The sequence below is a fragment of the Neophocaena asiaeorientalis genome, unplaced genomic scaffold, assembly GCF_003031525.2.
Source record: "Neophocaena asiaeorientalis asiaeorientalis breed wild unplaced genomic scaffold, Neophocaena_asiaeorientalis_V1.1 scaffold148, whole genome shotgun sequence".
Lineage (NCBI taxonomy): Eukaryota > Metazoa > Chordata > Mammalia > Artiodactyla > Phocoenidae > Neophocaena > Neophocaena asiaeorientalis.
The window spans coordinates 669782-687056 of NW_020174050.1; the positions used below are offsets into that span (position 1 = coordinate 669782).

Sequence of the window (17275 nt, forward strand, 5' to 3'; positions counted from 1 at the left end):
CAATGTTATTCAGATATTCAGAATCTCACCATATCTCACATTCAGTGCTGCCACAACCCTGGTCCAAGCCTCCGTCCTTTCTCATCTAGATTACTGCAAATGCTTCCTAATTAGTCCATCTCCCTGAACCTGCCCTTGCCTCCCTCATGAACTATACACTATGATCTCTGACTTCATCTCCTCATCTCTTACTTCTCTCCCCCTGGTTCACTCTGCTCAAGCCTCACTGGCCTGGTCATACTCTTGTGTCAGAGCCTTTGTACTTGCTGTTCAAATGCGGTTTGCACTTGAAATGCTCTCCTTGCTGTACTCCACAGTCATCTCCCTGGCTCATTTCCTCACCTCCTTCAGGTCTTTTTTCAAATATGACCTTCTCAGTGACTGCCCTGTCTAAGATAGAAACTTTCCCCAAATCTTCTTATCCCTCATCCTCCATTCTATTTGTCTTTGGCACTTATCAGCAGTTAGCATATTAACATATCTTGTTATTGTCTCTTTCCAATAAAATTAAAGCTCCATGAGGGGAGGAATTTTTGGTTGTTTTGTTCACCACTATATTCCTAGTGTCTACAACTACCTGGCACACAGTCCACAATCGAGAAATACGTGCTTATAGAATGAAAGAATAGAGAAATAGAACCTTGATTCTTAGTTTACTGTTCTACCTAAATTCTGTTGGAAAGTTTGGAGGTGGTTGTGCCTCCAGAAATGATTCAAATTGACAGTGATTTTTACTTCCTGCAACGTAACTCTGCTTCTGAATGTTTTTTGCAGTAATTTCTGACTGCCATTTATGATGTCCAGTTTCCAGACCTGATAGGGCTTTTTTTCCCCATGAAAAGCTCTCAAACCTACCAGACTAATAAAAGTTTAGTGCTTAGAAGGAGCTCATTTTACATATGAAAATGCAGCATGAATATTCTTTTGGCTAACATAAAATGGAGAATTATTTGCTTTTTGTGAAAACTCCAATTAAATGGACTATTTTATTCCATAGAGAACTAGCCTGCCAGACTTCTCAAGCTCAGTGTAGTTTCTACTGTGAGCCTACACCCCATAGAACACAATAGTACCCTCTTTAGTACTCTCCCTTTTCATGTTCTATACTTTTTTCAGTTGACTAATGATTTGATTTTGACCAAGAATATCATACATTGAGTCTCAGCATTACTGCAGTTTTAGTCTTACTTCAGGAAGTTCAGGTTAGCTGTGTGTCTTAAAAAATAAGGAAAATGCTTTCAGTGGTAGGAAAAATATCCCCATTGAAGTCTCACAAAGCACAGTAGTCATGTAAAACTATAAACAAGGGAAATCTTTATTTACATGAAGTTTGAAGTCAATTCTACCACCCTCTTTTTTCACATCTTTTCCCTGCTGTTCCCTTTCCTGAAAGTCAGAACTTTGAATTTTCACGGACTCTCCCACGGGTAGAATGATCAGACCTGAGAAATGTATATAATCAGTGGAATGCAGAGAATATTCTTTTTCAAAGGAGTATCCTCAGTGTTAGGTCATTAGAATACTGACATTCAGTGGTGTAGCAGTAGTTATAATGGAATATTTGGTATTAGTGAACGAGCCTATGCTTCTCATTAACAATTTCTAGGTGGCTAGGCGTTAGCTAATGGATTCATGAAGAAGACTGGTAGAAGAATAAGTCATGGTCCAGCTTTGGTGTTGGCCCAAAGCCAGGAAGAAGGGCTATCACTACCACTCCAAACGCTTGTATTCCTTTGAGTCAGTGATGTCTGTAAACATGGTTATTGGCTTTCAGTTTTCCCACAGCGAATATTCAGATGGGCCATGTTGGAATTTATCACTGTTATAAGAATATATGTTAAAGATCACTTCCCCTCTTCCCTGCGATTCAAATTTTACGGCCAAACCTGGGTAAAAAGGAAAGACATCACAAGTTTCAATAAACCCAACAAGCCAACAAAGGAAAAGGGTACTGATGTTTCAGTTCTAGTGGGACAGCACGAGTGACCCTGCCTCCCTCTGGAGAACATGACTTCGGGGCCTGGCCATCAAACACAGCCACATGCACTTACCCTGGGGCTTTGCATAGGGCCCTCTCTGTTCCCAATCTACCCTGACCTCTCTATCTCTCCTCTACTGGATGGCTCTGGAAAATTCCATTTTAGACCAAGTTTACTTCTTCTGTAAGAAAAAGTCTGAAGAATAAGGAATTTAATCATCTATGTAATTATATGTGCTTACTACACTGTTTTGCAATAACTTTCACAGTTGATCTAGATATTTAAGAATTCTCCTTAAAGACGTCATTTATCCCAGATGCACACTAGCGTTGGCTTCTTTTATGTGCGATGAGGCACTTACTAGTTAGCAAGAAATTTATTATTGCTTTAAAATAGCTTTACGTAGTTGGATTATATTCCAAGACGAAAGTCATGTCTATTTTCCACTGTAAAACTGGCATGTTTTAAAGTTAGAGGTCTTTTCTTTTCTTAAGTATATTTAATCATATGATTGGAACGTTGCAAAATCCAGTGTTTCCCAGTGGACTTTCTATTTCTTCAACAAATGAGTGAAATGCTGTTTGGTTGGCAGTCACTCAGAGTGGGTTAAAGTGCAGTGTACTTTATCATTATTCTTCAAAGACCTTGGAATAAATAAACGTCACCTAATAAACTCTTCCTTCAAGGTTACAACAGTTTTGTAATTGCCAGCATTGAAAAAGCCAGCTTCTGAAATTAATTTTCTTATAACATGTCAAGAACTGAGACAAAAGGAAAGGTAGGAAACTTATTGCAAATACATGGTTATTCATAGTCATGAAGGGTAGATAGTAGCTTTTAGTACATTTTACAGTAAAAATGTCTTTTTTTTAAAAAATGTAATTACATGGTTCTAAGGCACCTTTACAAATTCATTGACACTCCAATAGCCTGAACTTTGGTACCTTTGCCTTAGCCTTTTCTTTAATGGGTTCTGATTTGAACTGAGTCGTTTTCAGTTTTTTCCAAATTTGTCCTTGATATGTGAGGAGGATAGACATAGCATGTGTAGTTTCTGGAATGAAACGACCTGCAAACAATCTGTTTAAGTGGGTAAATCATTACTTTCTGAGTAAAAGTGTATATTGGAAGTATAGTCAGTTCCTTGAACAATTAGAGCAATGTATTTTAAAGTAATTTAATAGTCATTATCCCAGAGTTACCTTGTGCAATTAGCTATACTATGATATGACATCATCTCAACATACAATATTTACTGAACTCAAAATGAAATAGATGCTTAAACTGAACTATGAGACAATACTTGTCTCTTAGGAATGTAGATTCTAAGGAACTGGCTTTTTGAGACTACATTCCCATTCCATTATGGTTAAAGCTTGACCTAATCTTGGCTGGTATAATCCAGGAGGGTGAGTAATACTATTCCCTAAATCCAAGCTAGTTGGGATTTATTATTTCTAAAGGTACTTTTAAAACTTGTTCAAAGTCATATTTAAGATAAACTGTGGAGAGGAGATTGGTCACAGAAGAATGCAATGGTTTTGTTCCTTTTTTTCTTTTCTTAAAGAACATTTTATTAAACTTATATTGTTTGGACAGTTGAAGATGATAGCAGAAAAGAGCTACTGTCACATACCGTATGTAAGTGAGGCTTAGTTTTCTTTTACAACATGGATTTGGCCATACAGATTGATGGTGACTGATAGAAGGGCAACTGGTTATCATTTAGGAAAGAGAAGAGGGAAATGAAGGCTGTATGTATAGAACACTCCCATTTACTGAGTTTCTAGCTGGCCCTTGTCATTCATCTTGGACTTAAATTCTGTGACTAAAGATCCTATCCCTCAGCTAATAAGAATACTCCTAGGAATAAAAACAAGGTCACTATACTCTTTATCAATAACATAATTATATGTAACCCTGACTAGGTTTCATATACTATGGGATCTTCTAGAGTCTCATCTTGAGCAAAAAACTGTAACATCAGATGTAAATATGATTCATATACTAGCTCCCAGTCAACATGGTTAGAGGTTCTGTGAGTAAGCCTGAAAAGATAATATGCCTAAAGTTAGCCTATGTAATATACTCCATAAAATGATTGCCCTCAAAATAACCCAATTACCTCTTATTGTTTTGGCAAATCCATGGAATTCTATAAGAATGTAATATAAAGTTGTCATTTTTCTCTCACTTCCTTCTATTTCTGTGGTTCTAATACCAACCAAGGTGAAGAACTACTAATTCACACACACACACACACACACACACACACACACACACAAGAATATTAAAGGTCTTTCTCTCAGAATGTTTCACAACCACTTTTGTAGAATAAACAAGGTCCAGTTCTGAAGTTTTAGAACCTCTTTGGTGTTGGCTTTTTAATGTGAGGAAAACATGTAAAAATCTCTACTCCCTACATTTTTGGGGATACAGGGGAAAGGAGGAGGGTCTTAAAGTGGAGGGTGAAGCTGGGGCTAAGGTTGCCATTGAAGTGTGGAAGTTTCCTGGCCGGGAGAGGGAAGAGGGAGTTTTGGGATATGGCTCATGTACTTATGAATCACATGAGTGTTGGGCTTGATTAAAATTCTGAATTTTCTTTGACATTGTGGCTGATCTGTTGATCTATTTTCACTCATGGTTCTACTAATGTGTTCTTTTCTTCCTCTGGGGGTGGTGAGCGGTCTATAAATAATACCTTATGTAGAGCTTCCTCTGATCTCTGCCCTTTGTTCTCATCTTTAATGAGTTGGGTGAGTGTTTAGCTTTTTCTAGGAAAACATTTTTCAATCATTAAACCTTTGCATGAAGAATGTAGGAAAACAATTTTTAACCCCCTCTTTATCTTGTTCAGTATCTTTCAGAGGTTTGAAGTGATAGAAAGCAGCATTTTTCTTTGGGTCCTGATGAATAGCAAAATGATAATGCTTTCTTGTTTTCCTTTACCAGTGTAGGAAGAGTCAGTATGTATAATATGTGGGATACAGACTGTCAAATGTGTTTCGCTCTCATTTCCATTAAACTTTTTTCATTCCTATATATTGCTAAGTTATCAAAATGCCTACAAATCTTAGAAAGAAGAAACTATAAGAGAGGGTTTTTTGTTCCATTACTAAGGTTAATAAGAGATCTGTTATTATCAGAGTAGATGCATTGTTCCCTGAGCTTGTGTATTTTTAAACATATGTGGAGCCAAACATGAGGGGTAAAGCTATTAGCATCTCAATGAGAGGGGAACATGTGTCAACTGAGAGAGATGTATTAAAGTAAGATACAGCAACACATGCTGGCACTCTTTAAGCATGAAAAGGGAATTTCATTTGTCTGACCACTTCACGCACCATACTTTCAAATATTTAAGATCAGCATCGATTCATGCTGATATTTTACCTTATATAGACGTGCCTTGTGAAGTCACAACAGAATTCTCACAGTGGTGGTTGTTTTACACACTGTAGACTCTACCCACATGGAGAATTTGAAATGCATAGTTTTCCTACATTATTTGAAAAATTTGGTTCAGTAGTCATTCTTAAGGATTTCATGGTTACATATAGACAGATATAAAACCAAGGAGGCGTTGGCTCCTTTTGGTTTGTTTTCTTTCTCTCTAACGTCAGGGGGAGGAGCTGTCTAGTGAGTCTGTTTGGTGTATTTATAAAGGTAATGCAGTTAATGATAGAATAAGCTTTTAAGACTCCACAAAAGGAGACATTTTGGAAGTGCTGGTGGGGGTGGATCTGGGGGGTTGGTGTTGCTATTTCCAGAGGTGATGAAAACACTTTTAATGGTTCTTCACTAATCTCATGTTTCTAGGTGGATTAAGTTTGAAGAAAAAGTGGAACAGGGTGGGGAGAGATGGAGCAAGCCCCACGTGGCCACCTTGTCCCTTCATAGCTTATTTGAGCTGAGGACATGTATGGAGAAAGGATCCATCATGCTGGACAGGGAGGCTTCTTCTCTCCCGCAGTTGGTGGGTAAGTATGTTGTCTTAAGTTCCTATCATTTTTTTCTGCTCTACCTACCTCTCCATGAGTCTCTTTCAATGCAGATGACTTCTAGTGTAAGCGGAGCTGAATATTCTATAACATTTATTCTCTCTCTTTTTTATATTATAAAACTAGTAAGGGTTATTGCAAAAAATTTGGAAAATACAAATATTGAGAAAAAAATTAAAAATCATCCATCATACTTCCATCTGGACATAGCCATTATTAACATTTTGGTGTATTTCCATCCAGTTTTGGTTCTCAGTCCTCTCTCTTATGCTTTTCACTTTTATGTTATATTAAAAATTACCACGTTTATATGTACAGATTTGCATTCCTCCACTTATTAGCATAAGATTAATATTTTAAATAGAACACCCCCCCCTTCGTCCTTGGAAGTCTGGACACTAGATTTCTAGAACTCCTTGACCTTAGACATTGCGCTGAGCTTCTCTGGGCCTCAGTTTTGTCATCTGTAAAATACAGTTTGAATATTCTGTAAGAAGGAAACTGGTCTAGGTCTAGTCCCTCAGTTGGGCTGATTTTGTAGGTGAAAGTCAAGCTCTTTTCGCTGTAGGTAGAGCAAACTGGGTGGGGGCAAGGAGCCAGCAGAACGTTATGGATTAATGACTGAGTCAGGTCATGGTGGTGCCGAGGATCATTTGTACAACCCCGGACAAGTCACTGAACCTCATGGTGCAGAGCAGCTTTGGCATCTTTGTAATTAGTGTTGTGTAGTGAATGTCAACTCACCATGTTGAACACCTTGAGCACACGTCGCTACATTCCAAAGAGAGGTTATTGTTTTCATTTTCTAGCAAGAGACTGGCCTAAGCTGCCTTATTATCCTTCAGGTTGGTGTGCTAAAGATCATGTGTTCCTTAAGGAGAGGTGCAGGGGCTCTGCTTATTATTCCTAGGAAAATTCCATAACTCGGTGACTGCATGACTGCACTTTCTTAAGGGTCTGCAGTGGGCCTACTTTGGGATTGTGAGGAGAGGATGTGGATTGTGGCCCTGATGACCAGTGTAAAATTCCTGTGTAATCTTGAAATTTCTTTGAATATCTGTAGGCAGAGGGCTTGTCTATGGCATCTGTGTCTTTATGGACAATGGGAAGTCTATAGTATTTGTATTGGAAGAGAAGATCCGTTCTCAAATCAGGCATATATCTTGCTGACCTATACACATCTGTTTCTTCTTCAGAGAGCTTGTTAGTTAGATTTACAAAGCAGCTCCATGCTTTCCTTGCATCTGAAGTGCTTAAGGTACAAGTGGAGAAGGGACAAAGACTAATGTGAAGATGCTGGGTGGACAGAATGAAGTAGTTTATGCATTTATTCAGCAGTGGTACATGGCCTTCTACAATGAGCCAGACACTATTCTAGGCCCTGAAATTAGGTTTGCAAATCTACCACTTTGTAAATGGGATAAGTTACAAATCCATGTCCGCATAGGTAGTGAGAAGATAATGTTGGAAATACTGCTTTACATAGAATTTTTTGTATTTGACAAGGCAGGTGAGACTGAAAAAGGACACCTGATATATGAGGAGAGCTGTTGGATTATTGTATGCAGGGAAGATGAAGCCCATCTACGAAGACAGAGAGAAGCAAAGGGAATGCATGGTTTTCCAGGCTATTTGTTTCACTGACTTTTCTTCATTTGTTAAAGCTGCAAGAGAGATTGTTATCCCAAAAAGTATCGTGGTTAGCAAAAATCAGTCCAGTTTCTGAGCGAGATTTGCAATTTTCAGGCTTTAAGAACTAATCTAGAGCAAAGATGTCTGAAGTTAGAAGTCAGAAGTGCCTAAGTGCAAAGCAAAATGGGAATTAAACTTGTGACTGGGCAATGGATCGCAATCTGTGTGTTGTGGTTTAAGGGTCATCGGGAAGTTCCCTGTATTGAAAAAAAAAAAGTCCTACGATAGACCATGGTTACTGCCTGAACTTCCACTGTTTGGAGATTCATTTCACTGAACCCAGGGTTTGTTTTATATTAAAATATACATACTCTTTGGCAGATGTCATATATATTCATTCCATGAGATGCAGAGTGGTGTTGTAGAAATAATGGTGGATTTAAAGTGGGGGTGGCGGTTAATTAAAGTCTACCCCTACTAGCACGTGTGACCACAGACAAGGCACATTGCTTAACTTATTCGCAGTCTCTGTTTCTCATCCGTAAAAAGTGGATGAAGGTAGACCTCTCAGGGCGTCGTTAGAATTGAATGAGGATCTCAGGTGTAATTGTACTTACTTTGATGACTATCCCAGTATGAATGAGTTTATCCAGATCTTTCTCATGTCACCTAGCAGGGGCTGAGTGTAGACTGAGTCAGGTCAAGAGATGCTCAGGGACTTCATGAGCAGGGGAAAACTTCTGAAAGGTGTAGTAGATGGAGCTAGAAAAAAACCTCACAGCTTCTTTGCTGTGCCTGGAGCTGGCTGGTCAAGATGGGTGATGAACGTTAAAGTTGAAGTATATACTTGGGCTTTTCTGTAAAACTGTCTTCGAGGTCTTCAGCACCAGAAAGAGCCATCTTAAGGCATTTCTGGTCTTCAGTAACTAACTGACCCTTTCCATGTAGTAGAAGACAGAGTCCCACATTACACTGGAGCCTCATTAGCCAATGGCCAAAGAGAGAGGTTCTGGTATTTACTACATTTAAGAAAGGTTCATCAAACATTTTACATTCTCAGTTTAATTTTCCGTTACTTTTTATTATCAGCTGTGGCTTTTTTTCTCTAACCTCCACACGTTTGCTTTAATAATGTCATTAAATTTTAAAATTGGACACCACTAGGTCACTTTGAGGTGTCATCACTCAGTACTGTGTTTGCTCTGCCATCCCTGAGGCAAGCAGGCAGGGAGCCAGTGCTGTCATTCTGGAGCTGATAACACAGAGAAACAATTCAGAGGCAAATAACACACATCACAAGCAAAACAAAGAAATTTTTAAAAAATGGACTAGATTTGGAGGAGTGGGGAGAAGAGCATGTTTGAGAGAGTGTAAGTGGCTGAAAAGAAATACTTAAAAATCCTCTGAAAGAGTCAAATCCTTACAGCAGGTTAAAAAAAATGAAAGAAAAAAAACTGCCCTGATTTCAAGTGGTAAAATGGCATGGTAAGTTCAGTTACTGTCATTACTTGATTATTAAAAAATCTTTTTCTAGCAGAGGATGCAGTGGATTTGTTGTTTCCTGAATGGTGGTGTTATTCAGACTTGAGAATTACATGCAGCTAAGTCTTAAGATGCATTTCCCCTTCACCCGACTTTTATTTCGACAAACAAGAAGAAAAAGAAATCATGATGAGTGTGATTATATCCAACAAACAATAGCACGATTTCTTTCCTTTTTCGCAGTCCACTTGCTGCTCCTTCTCAGTGGCCTCCGAGGGGCACCCTCCCTTTGCAGGTGCAAAGCCACTGCCACATGGGGGCCCATGAGCAGTGGGCCGCTGCCTAAGCGGGTGTCACTTCTCACACTTGTGTAAAAATTCAGCCTCATTCTGATTCTCCTCAGGACCTCTCCTAGTTTTCTTCATGAAGATCCCCTTCTGAACCCTAATAGAAAATGTGTATTGGATAAAACATCATTTTTATAGGTTATTTTTGTCACTTTATTATTATTGAACCCTAATAGAAAATGTGTATTATTTAAAGGATAAAACATCATTTTTATAGGTTATTTTTGTCACTTTATTATTGCTGTCATCTTACAATTTTACATTTAAAGTATCACTCACATATGAAGCCAAGTACATGAGAATTTCTCTCCCCTCCTTAGTTAAAAAACAATTATAAGCCATTTCAGGTATTTTCTTATGATGGGAAATGGATTAGGAAAATGTAGCTCTATTTTTGGAGCTCTCTCTCATTTTTATATTTAAAGGCATTCCTGGGCTGTGCATGTTGGCAGATATATTAGTCATGTTGTTTCTTGCTTTTAACACCTTTTATATTTTCAAAATGGTAATATATTTATTTTTTTATCACAAAACTAAAACATGTTCATTTCTAGTAATGCAGAAAAATATAACACGCAGAAGTCAAAATACCACTAATCTCATCTTTCAGAGCTATCCTCCCAGCAGTTTTTCGGTACATCTCTGTTTACACACATGAAATTTATTTTACAAACTGGGATCATACTATAACCCTCTAATCTGCCCTTTCTAACTTAAAAACATAATATGAATATTTCCATGTTATTAAATATAAGTATAAACATCATTTTAACGGCTGCAAAATAGTTAATAATCTATAGTTGGGCATTTAAGTTGCCTTCAAGTTTTTATCGTAAAGAAAAGAAATGAACATTTTTGTTATACTTTTGTGAAGTTGCTTATATCCTGATTATAGATTTCTTATGGTGAAATATTCAAAGGGTTTGAACATTTTAAATGGCTTTGTTTTGCATTGGCCAAGTGGCCTTCAAGAAAGGTTGTCCTGTTTGTTACTGTCATCATCAGTATATGGCCTTGTCTATTGCATACAACATTCACGTCACTGGAGACTGGTCTTTTAAATTTTGCCACTTTGATAGATTAACATAAAATTAGTGAAATTTGTATAAATTTGATTAAATTGTCTGTTAGTCTTGAAGTTGAATATTTCTTGGGCCTTTTGTGTTTCTTTTAAGAATGGACTTATATACACTACCAAATGTAAAATAGATAGCAAGTGGGAGGCAGCCGCATAGCACAGGGAGATCAGCTCGGTGCTTTGTGACCACCTAGAGGGGTGGGAGGGAGACCCAAGAGGGAGGAGATAATGGGGATATATGTATACATATAGCTGATTCACTTTGTTATACAGCAGAAATGAACACACCATCGTAAAGCAATTATACTCCAATAAAGATGTTTTAAAAAAAAAAAGAATGTTACCTTTGACCTTTTTGGGGGGTTGCATGACCATCTTCTCTTCAAGGTTTTTTTTTTTTTTGGTCTAGAGTTTCCTTCTTAAAGAAAGAAAAATATCATGTGATACGGAAAAAGATCTAAACAGTGAATCAGAAAACCTGGTTTAATTTGTGGGGGGGTGTTGCCTTTAATTAGGCTGTATCGGTGAGCATCTCCCCTCTCGCGCTCTTTTCTCATCTGTATAACAAGAGCTTGAACCTGATGCTTCCTGAGATTCCTTTCAGCTCTGCGGTCATCTTGAGCTGGCACTTTCTCTCCCAATTGGGTAACGTCTGTGGGATTTTGAACACTGAAGGCTTAATTTTAGTGTAGCTATGAAATGTTACTGCCTCCACTTTCCTTGAAGGGTTTTGTAGTTTATGCTTAAAGAGATCCTGTGGGCCATTTTTATGGAAACCTAATGAAGGGCATAAGCCACACAGATGTTGTAACCTGTTCTAATTGGTGATTTCCAGACATTAGTAACAGAGGGCCGGCTGTGCATATATATGCATTGGTTTGAGATTACAGGGGAGGTCAAGAATAGAGGGAGGCCCTGCCAGGAAGGGTAGATAAAGAAACATTTTAATCCACAACCCTGGAATTAGAGTAGGAGTTTGATAACACTTGCAGCAGATATGCCAGGGCTATTTATTTTTATGGTTCTTCTGTAAAATGGACTTTCCACTTTCATTAAGACTTAAAGGGAAAATAGATGGGTTGTATTCAGTAGCACTTAATTATTTCACTGTGGAACAGAGGGTTAAGTATAATTACAGAATCCGTTCTGAGAGTTTTACTGAGTAAGGTTTGTGTAGTTAAAAATACTCAGAGCTAAAGGCCACTCTCAAACCAAAACATTCCTATGGGAGAAACTCTTCCTGCTTTGCCCAGGCTCTCTACCAAGTGGTCCAGTGTTATGTGACATTTATAGCATCTGTGTAAGGCATGTGACGGAAAATCCTGGATTCAGCCTCTACTTGGCTCCCAGGTAGTTGATTGTACACTGTGTGAATCGTCAGCTTCTGGCTGTGAGACCAGTTCCATGACTGCTTGTTAAAAAGATGGACTAATGAGAGGTGCAGTCATGCCCAAGCAAAGCCCCTTGAACATCTGTAACTTCACTTTACGAAGAGATGGGAATGTTTGGGAGATGCTGTTATCCTATCAGTATCCATCAATTTTCTTTCAGACTTTTGCAAAAGAAGAGCTTTTGTTCTCTTCTCCACTTTTGTATGTGGAGGAGTTTGCGCAAGAGGAAAATATTGACGTGTTTTGATGCAGCCATGTGCCTGAATAGGTGGGCCTGGGAGCTAGTGTTCTAGTTCTCTGCCAGGGACAAAGCTCTATCTGCAGACAGTGAGGTGTTGTCCTGCCATTGCATCTTTTTTATTATTATTATTTATTTAGTTAGTTTGTTTTGGCTGCGTTGGGTCTTCATTGCTGCACCTGGGCTTTCTCTAGTTGCAGCACATGGGCTCAGTAGTTGTGGTACACGGGATTTGTTGCTCCGTGGCATGTGGGATCTTCCCGGACCAGGGCTGGAACCCGTGTCCCCTGCATTGGCAGGCAGATTCTTAACCACTGTGCCACCAGGGAAGTCCCCTGCCATTGCATCTTGCACAGATTCTGTGATATTTTGTCCTGTGCTCCATTCTGGACAGTGGATATGTCAACCTGTGATGTGACGTTAGAGGAGACTCTTATGTCATACTGCAGACATGCTGATTTGTGAGAAAGAGGACTTTTTGTTTTCTGTTAGAGTAAAACATATCCTTCAGCAGACCCACTCATGGAGCAATTTCTGTGAAGCACAGTCATCCTTTCTACTTAGAACCATTCTGAAAAAAAGAGCTCATAGAAATTTTTTGGGAAAGATTTTTCTAAGACTATTTTATTATTTTTTATTGAAGTATAGTTGACATATACAATATTATATTGGTTTCAGGTGTACAACATAGTGAATTGGCATTATTATACATTATGAATTGATCACCACAATGTCTAGTAATTATGTCACCATACAAAGTTATTACAATATTATTGATGATATTCCCTATGCTGTGCATTACATCCCATGACTTATTTATTTTATAACCTGAAGTTTATACCCCTTAATCCCCTTCATCCATTTCACCCACCCACCTCCCCTCCTCCCCTCTGGCAACCACTAGTTTGTTCTCTGTATCTTTGGGCCTGTTTCAGTTTTGTTTGTTTCTTCATTTTGTTTTGTAGATTCCACACATAAGTGAAATCATTTGGTATTTGTCTTTCTCTCTCTGACTTATTTCACTTAGTGTAATACCCCCTAGATCCATCCATGTTCAAAAGGCAAGATTTTATTCTTTTTTATGGCTGAGTAATACTCAATTACACACACACACACACACACACACACACACATATGTATATATCACATCTTCTTTATCCATTCATCTATCAGTGGGAACTTAGGTTGCTTCCATATCTTGGCTATTGTAAATAATGCTGCAATGAATATAGGGGTGCATATTATCTTTTTGAATTAGTGTTTTTGTTTTCTTTGGCTAGACACCTAGAAATGGAATTGCTGGATTGTGTGGTGGTTCTATTTTTAATCTTTTGAGGCAACTCCGGTACTGTTTTCCACAGTGGCTGTACCAATTGACATTCCCCACAGTGTAGGAGGGTTCCCTTTTCTCCACATCCTCACCAACACTTGATATTTGTTGTCTTTTTGATAACAGCCATTCTGGCAGGTGTGAAGTGATATCTCATTGTGGTTTTGATTTGCATTTCCCCGATGATTAGTAATGTTGAACTTCTTTGGAAAAATGTCTATTCAGATCCTCTGCCCACTTAAAAATTGGATTGTATTTTTGATATTGAGATGTGTGAGTTCTTTATGTATTTTAGATGTTAACCCCTTATTGGATGTAACATTTTCAAATATCTTTTCCCATTCAATAGGTTGTCTTTTTGTTTTGTTGATAGTTTCCTTTGCTGTGCAAAACCTTTTTAGTTTGATGTAGTTCCATTTGTTTATTTTTGCTTTTGTTGCCTTTGCCTGAGGAGACAGGGCTAAAAAAATATTGCTAAGACATGTCAAAAGAGTGTACTGCCTATGTTTTTGCCATGAGTTTTACGGTTTCAGGTCTTTCCTTTACATCTTTAACCTGTTTTGAGTTTATTTTTGTAAATAGTGTAAGAAAGTGACTTAAAGCTAATAGAAATTTTAGTGATTTTTTTTTTTTTTTTAGTAAGACTAATATATTAAAATTTCTAGAAAATTCTGATCAGGTTATACTTTTAAATGACTAATATATTGGAAAGGCTTTAGTTGGATCTAAACAAGAAGAATAAACTTCCCTTCTTAGAAAAGACTGAGGCATAATTTTATACTTTAATCTTTCTTTCATTGGATTAATTGGTGTTCAAATAACCTGATATGGTATTATTTTTCTTTACTTTGTCCTATTATAAAGAAAATATAACATTACAGAAGAATTTGGGAAAACAGATTTAAAAATAATGTCATGATGTTAAATTTTGCATATTCTCTTCAAGATTTTTTCATATCATTTATATTTCTGGCACAGTTGCTATGATAAGAGTACATGAAATTTTCTAATCTTACTTTTAAACAAAACAATTGGAAAATATAAATGACTTATTGTGTTACTAAGAGAAGAATGTGATTAATGTGAATTCACTACTAACTGGGATTGAAAAAAAATTACAAGACAGTTCTTCCTCTCTAAACATGTAATTAATACCAGAATATTTATAACTCTCTCTTTAATGCCAATAGCACTGTACCCTGTATCTTTACCTTCACAGTCAGTGGAAAGTTAGAAATTTGGAAGATAAATATATTGATATTAAATTTGAGGATGACATCCATAAAATTACAGTAAAACATGAACTTTGTGGTCTTGTGACTGAGTTTCGTTTTTTGCTTTTGTTTTGCTTTGTTTTTGTATCAGAGATGATTGTTGACCATCAGATTGAGACAGGCCTATTGAAACCTGACCTTAAGGATAAGGTGACCTATACTTTGCTCCGGAAGCACCGGCATCAAACCAAGAAATCCAACCTTCGATCCCTGGCTGACATTGGGAAGACAGTCTCCAGTGCAAGTAGGATGTTTACCAACCCTGATAATGGTAATGCAGGGGCCGCCTGGCTGCTGCTCTCTCTTACCTGCCTCACTCACCTTTATTCCACCTCTTGTCACCTTTATTATTTTTTTTTAAATCCCTCTTCTTATTTCTTCTTTTCTCAAGTTCATATGCCACAGCCATTTCATAATGACAATTTTTATCCAATTGGGCAGGTTTGCAGTCCTGTTGGAAAGATGTCAGCAGTTACTGTAGGCTGCAGATGCATTGCTTGTTCCACACACATCTATTCTGATTGACTGAGAGGGTTTGGTAATAACGCTATGATAACACTATGATAAAACAACTGAATGTTTCCAATGAATCAGCAAACTTGTAGATTATTGAGTACATCAAGGAAAGTGCTTTTGACATGGTGGCTTGTCAGAATTAGGAGGATAGACTAAGATATGATACTCTGACATCGCGTATCATGAAGTGTTTGCTTGGTACTGAGTTGGTGTCCAGCCTGTAAATGATCATTCATAAAAGTAAGGTTCAGTATTACTTTTACTGCTTAAAAGACCAATCTACTCTTTTGTTATATACTGATAGTTAGATGTGAGAATAATTATTCAAGGTAGGATATTAATCCCATTATATAGCAATAGGAAAGGCACTGTGTTTTATTTATACTCTCTTGCATTTACCAGAGTTTCTTGCAAAGTGTCTATCCTCTGTATCATTGTCTTTGTTTCGAATAAATTTCATGATTTGGTGCAGTCTAAGGGAGAAGTTAATTTCCATGAGGTATGGAAAATGAAGTTGTGGGGAAAGAGTTGCTAGGCATTGGGCTGGTAAAACTAGGTCTCTCCCATTCCACCCCCAGTCATTTTAGTATTAAGAGAAATGAGTAGATAAGGGAGCTTCTAATTCATTGTTCTCAGCTGCACTTTCAGAATAACATAAAGCATGTTGTCACGGAAAAGGTGGACTAAGTGAAGTGTATAAACTGAACTCTAACTCAGCCACTCCATTTCTGGAAATCGGGTTTTCTGACTTAATATTAAAATTAATGGTTGGCTGGGAGAGAGCTTACTGTTAGCAAACTTTGCTATATTTTGGAACCATTCTATGTAGTTTTTTAAATGAGTGTCTAGTCCTTAAGCAGAACCAAATGAAAAGTTCAATTTTATTGAGTGACTTTTATATTGATTTAATTGCTGCTGTAAGTGTTTTCTTGAAGCACAACAGGTTATAAATAAATAATTAACATTAAAATGTTCTTTATAAAAAACATTCACAAAAGGAAGAATCTAATCTAGAACATTCCTGTGACAATTTGATGGTTCTGCCATTACCTGGAATATTGAGGCTGACTGGAAATGTTTTGATTTTTGTATCTCTCTTGTTTTATTTATTTTTTAAATAGCATTTTGAAGAGTTTAATGGCTGGAAATGTTATGTGATAAACAGTTTGTTAAAACTGATGTCACAAATAATAATTTTAAAAACAACTCACATTTTAAAAATTATGGCATTTAAAGTACAAGTCTGTTTTTTAATATCTTTATTATCCTCTTTCTCACATAAAATGAAATTTTATGATTTGGAGACTTACTTTTTTTATCATGAAGTTGGTGGTAGTATAAAGAAGCAAGAAAGTGCATTGTTTTCAAATGTTGCTGTGTTTGCAACGAGAAGAGGAATGAATATTGTAGAGCAAGGGTGCCTTCTGCCAGTGTGGTGTGAGGGTGAGCTTCATTTTCATGGAAGTATAGGCAGAGGAGAAATTAGGAACAGATGGGTCTTGGAAGCCAGAATCTTGTGCTTTAGGGGAAAGCATTTGGACATGGAATACAACTAATGAGTTGATACTGCTCGGTCATTCAATCTTTTATCCTATCGGTAGATCTTTGTACTTCAGAGGAAAGTTGAAATTGCATTTGTCACTCACCTTCTCACATGTGAAATGCCACAGATGCTGGGCAGAAAGCAAGTAGGAAGGGCAGGCAGTTCTTTTTCTTTCTGACTCTTCAGCTGTTCAGCTTACACCCTACAGCATGGAATATGATTAGGCCTTTTAAAAGATGTTATTGGCATTTGTGTTACCTAACTCCTTTTAAATATCCAGAGGCAAGATTTGGCTCTAAGAGATTCTATAGTAATGAGTTTCATGTGCCTCCAAGGTACATTATTATAAAGTATCAGCTGGGAACTTTTTGGTTATCTAGAGGCACTTTTTCTTAACTTGAAAGTTTATACAGTTAGAAATGTTCTTAAAGTAAAATTCTAAAATAAAAAATTATAGCACTTTT

At 37.3% G+C, this 17275-nt stretch overlaps 1 protein-coding gene across 5 annotated transcripts in view; it reads left to right on the plus strand.

Annotated features, from left to right (window-relative positions):
• The window catches only part of SLC4A4 (solute carrier family 4 member 4), a 295337-nt gene that overhangs the window by 89941 nt on the left and 188121 nt on the right, over positions 1 to 17275 (plus strand). For 4 of the 5 annotated variants that reach the window (XM_024754102.1, XM_024754101.1, XM_024754105.1 and 1 more), the window contains exons 4-5: positions 5799 to 5959; positions 14844 to 15023. In XM_024754102.1, the coding sequence (XP_024609870.1) occupies positions 5799 to 5959; positions 14844 to 15023 (341 nt within the window). The remainder of the gene's footprint in view (positions 1 to 5798; positions 5960 to 14843; positions 15024 to 17275) is intronic. The other variant, XM_024754103.1, reaches the window with a different exon arrangement.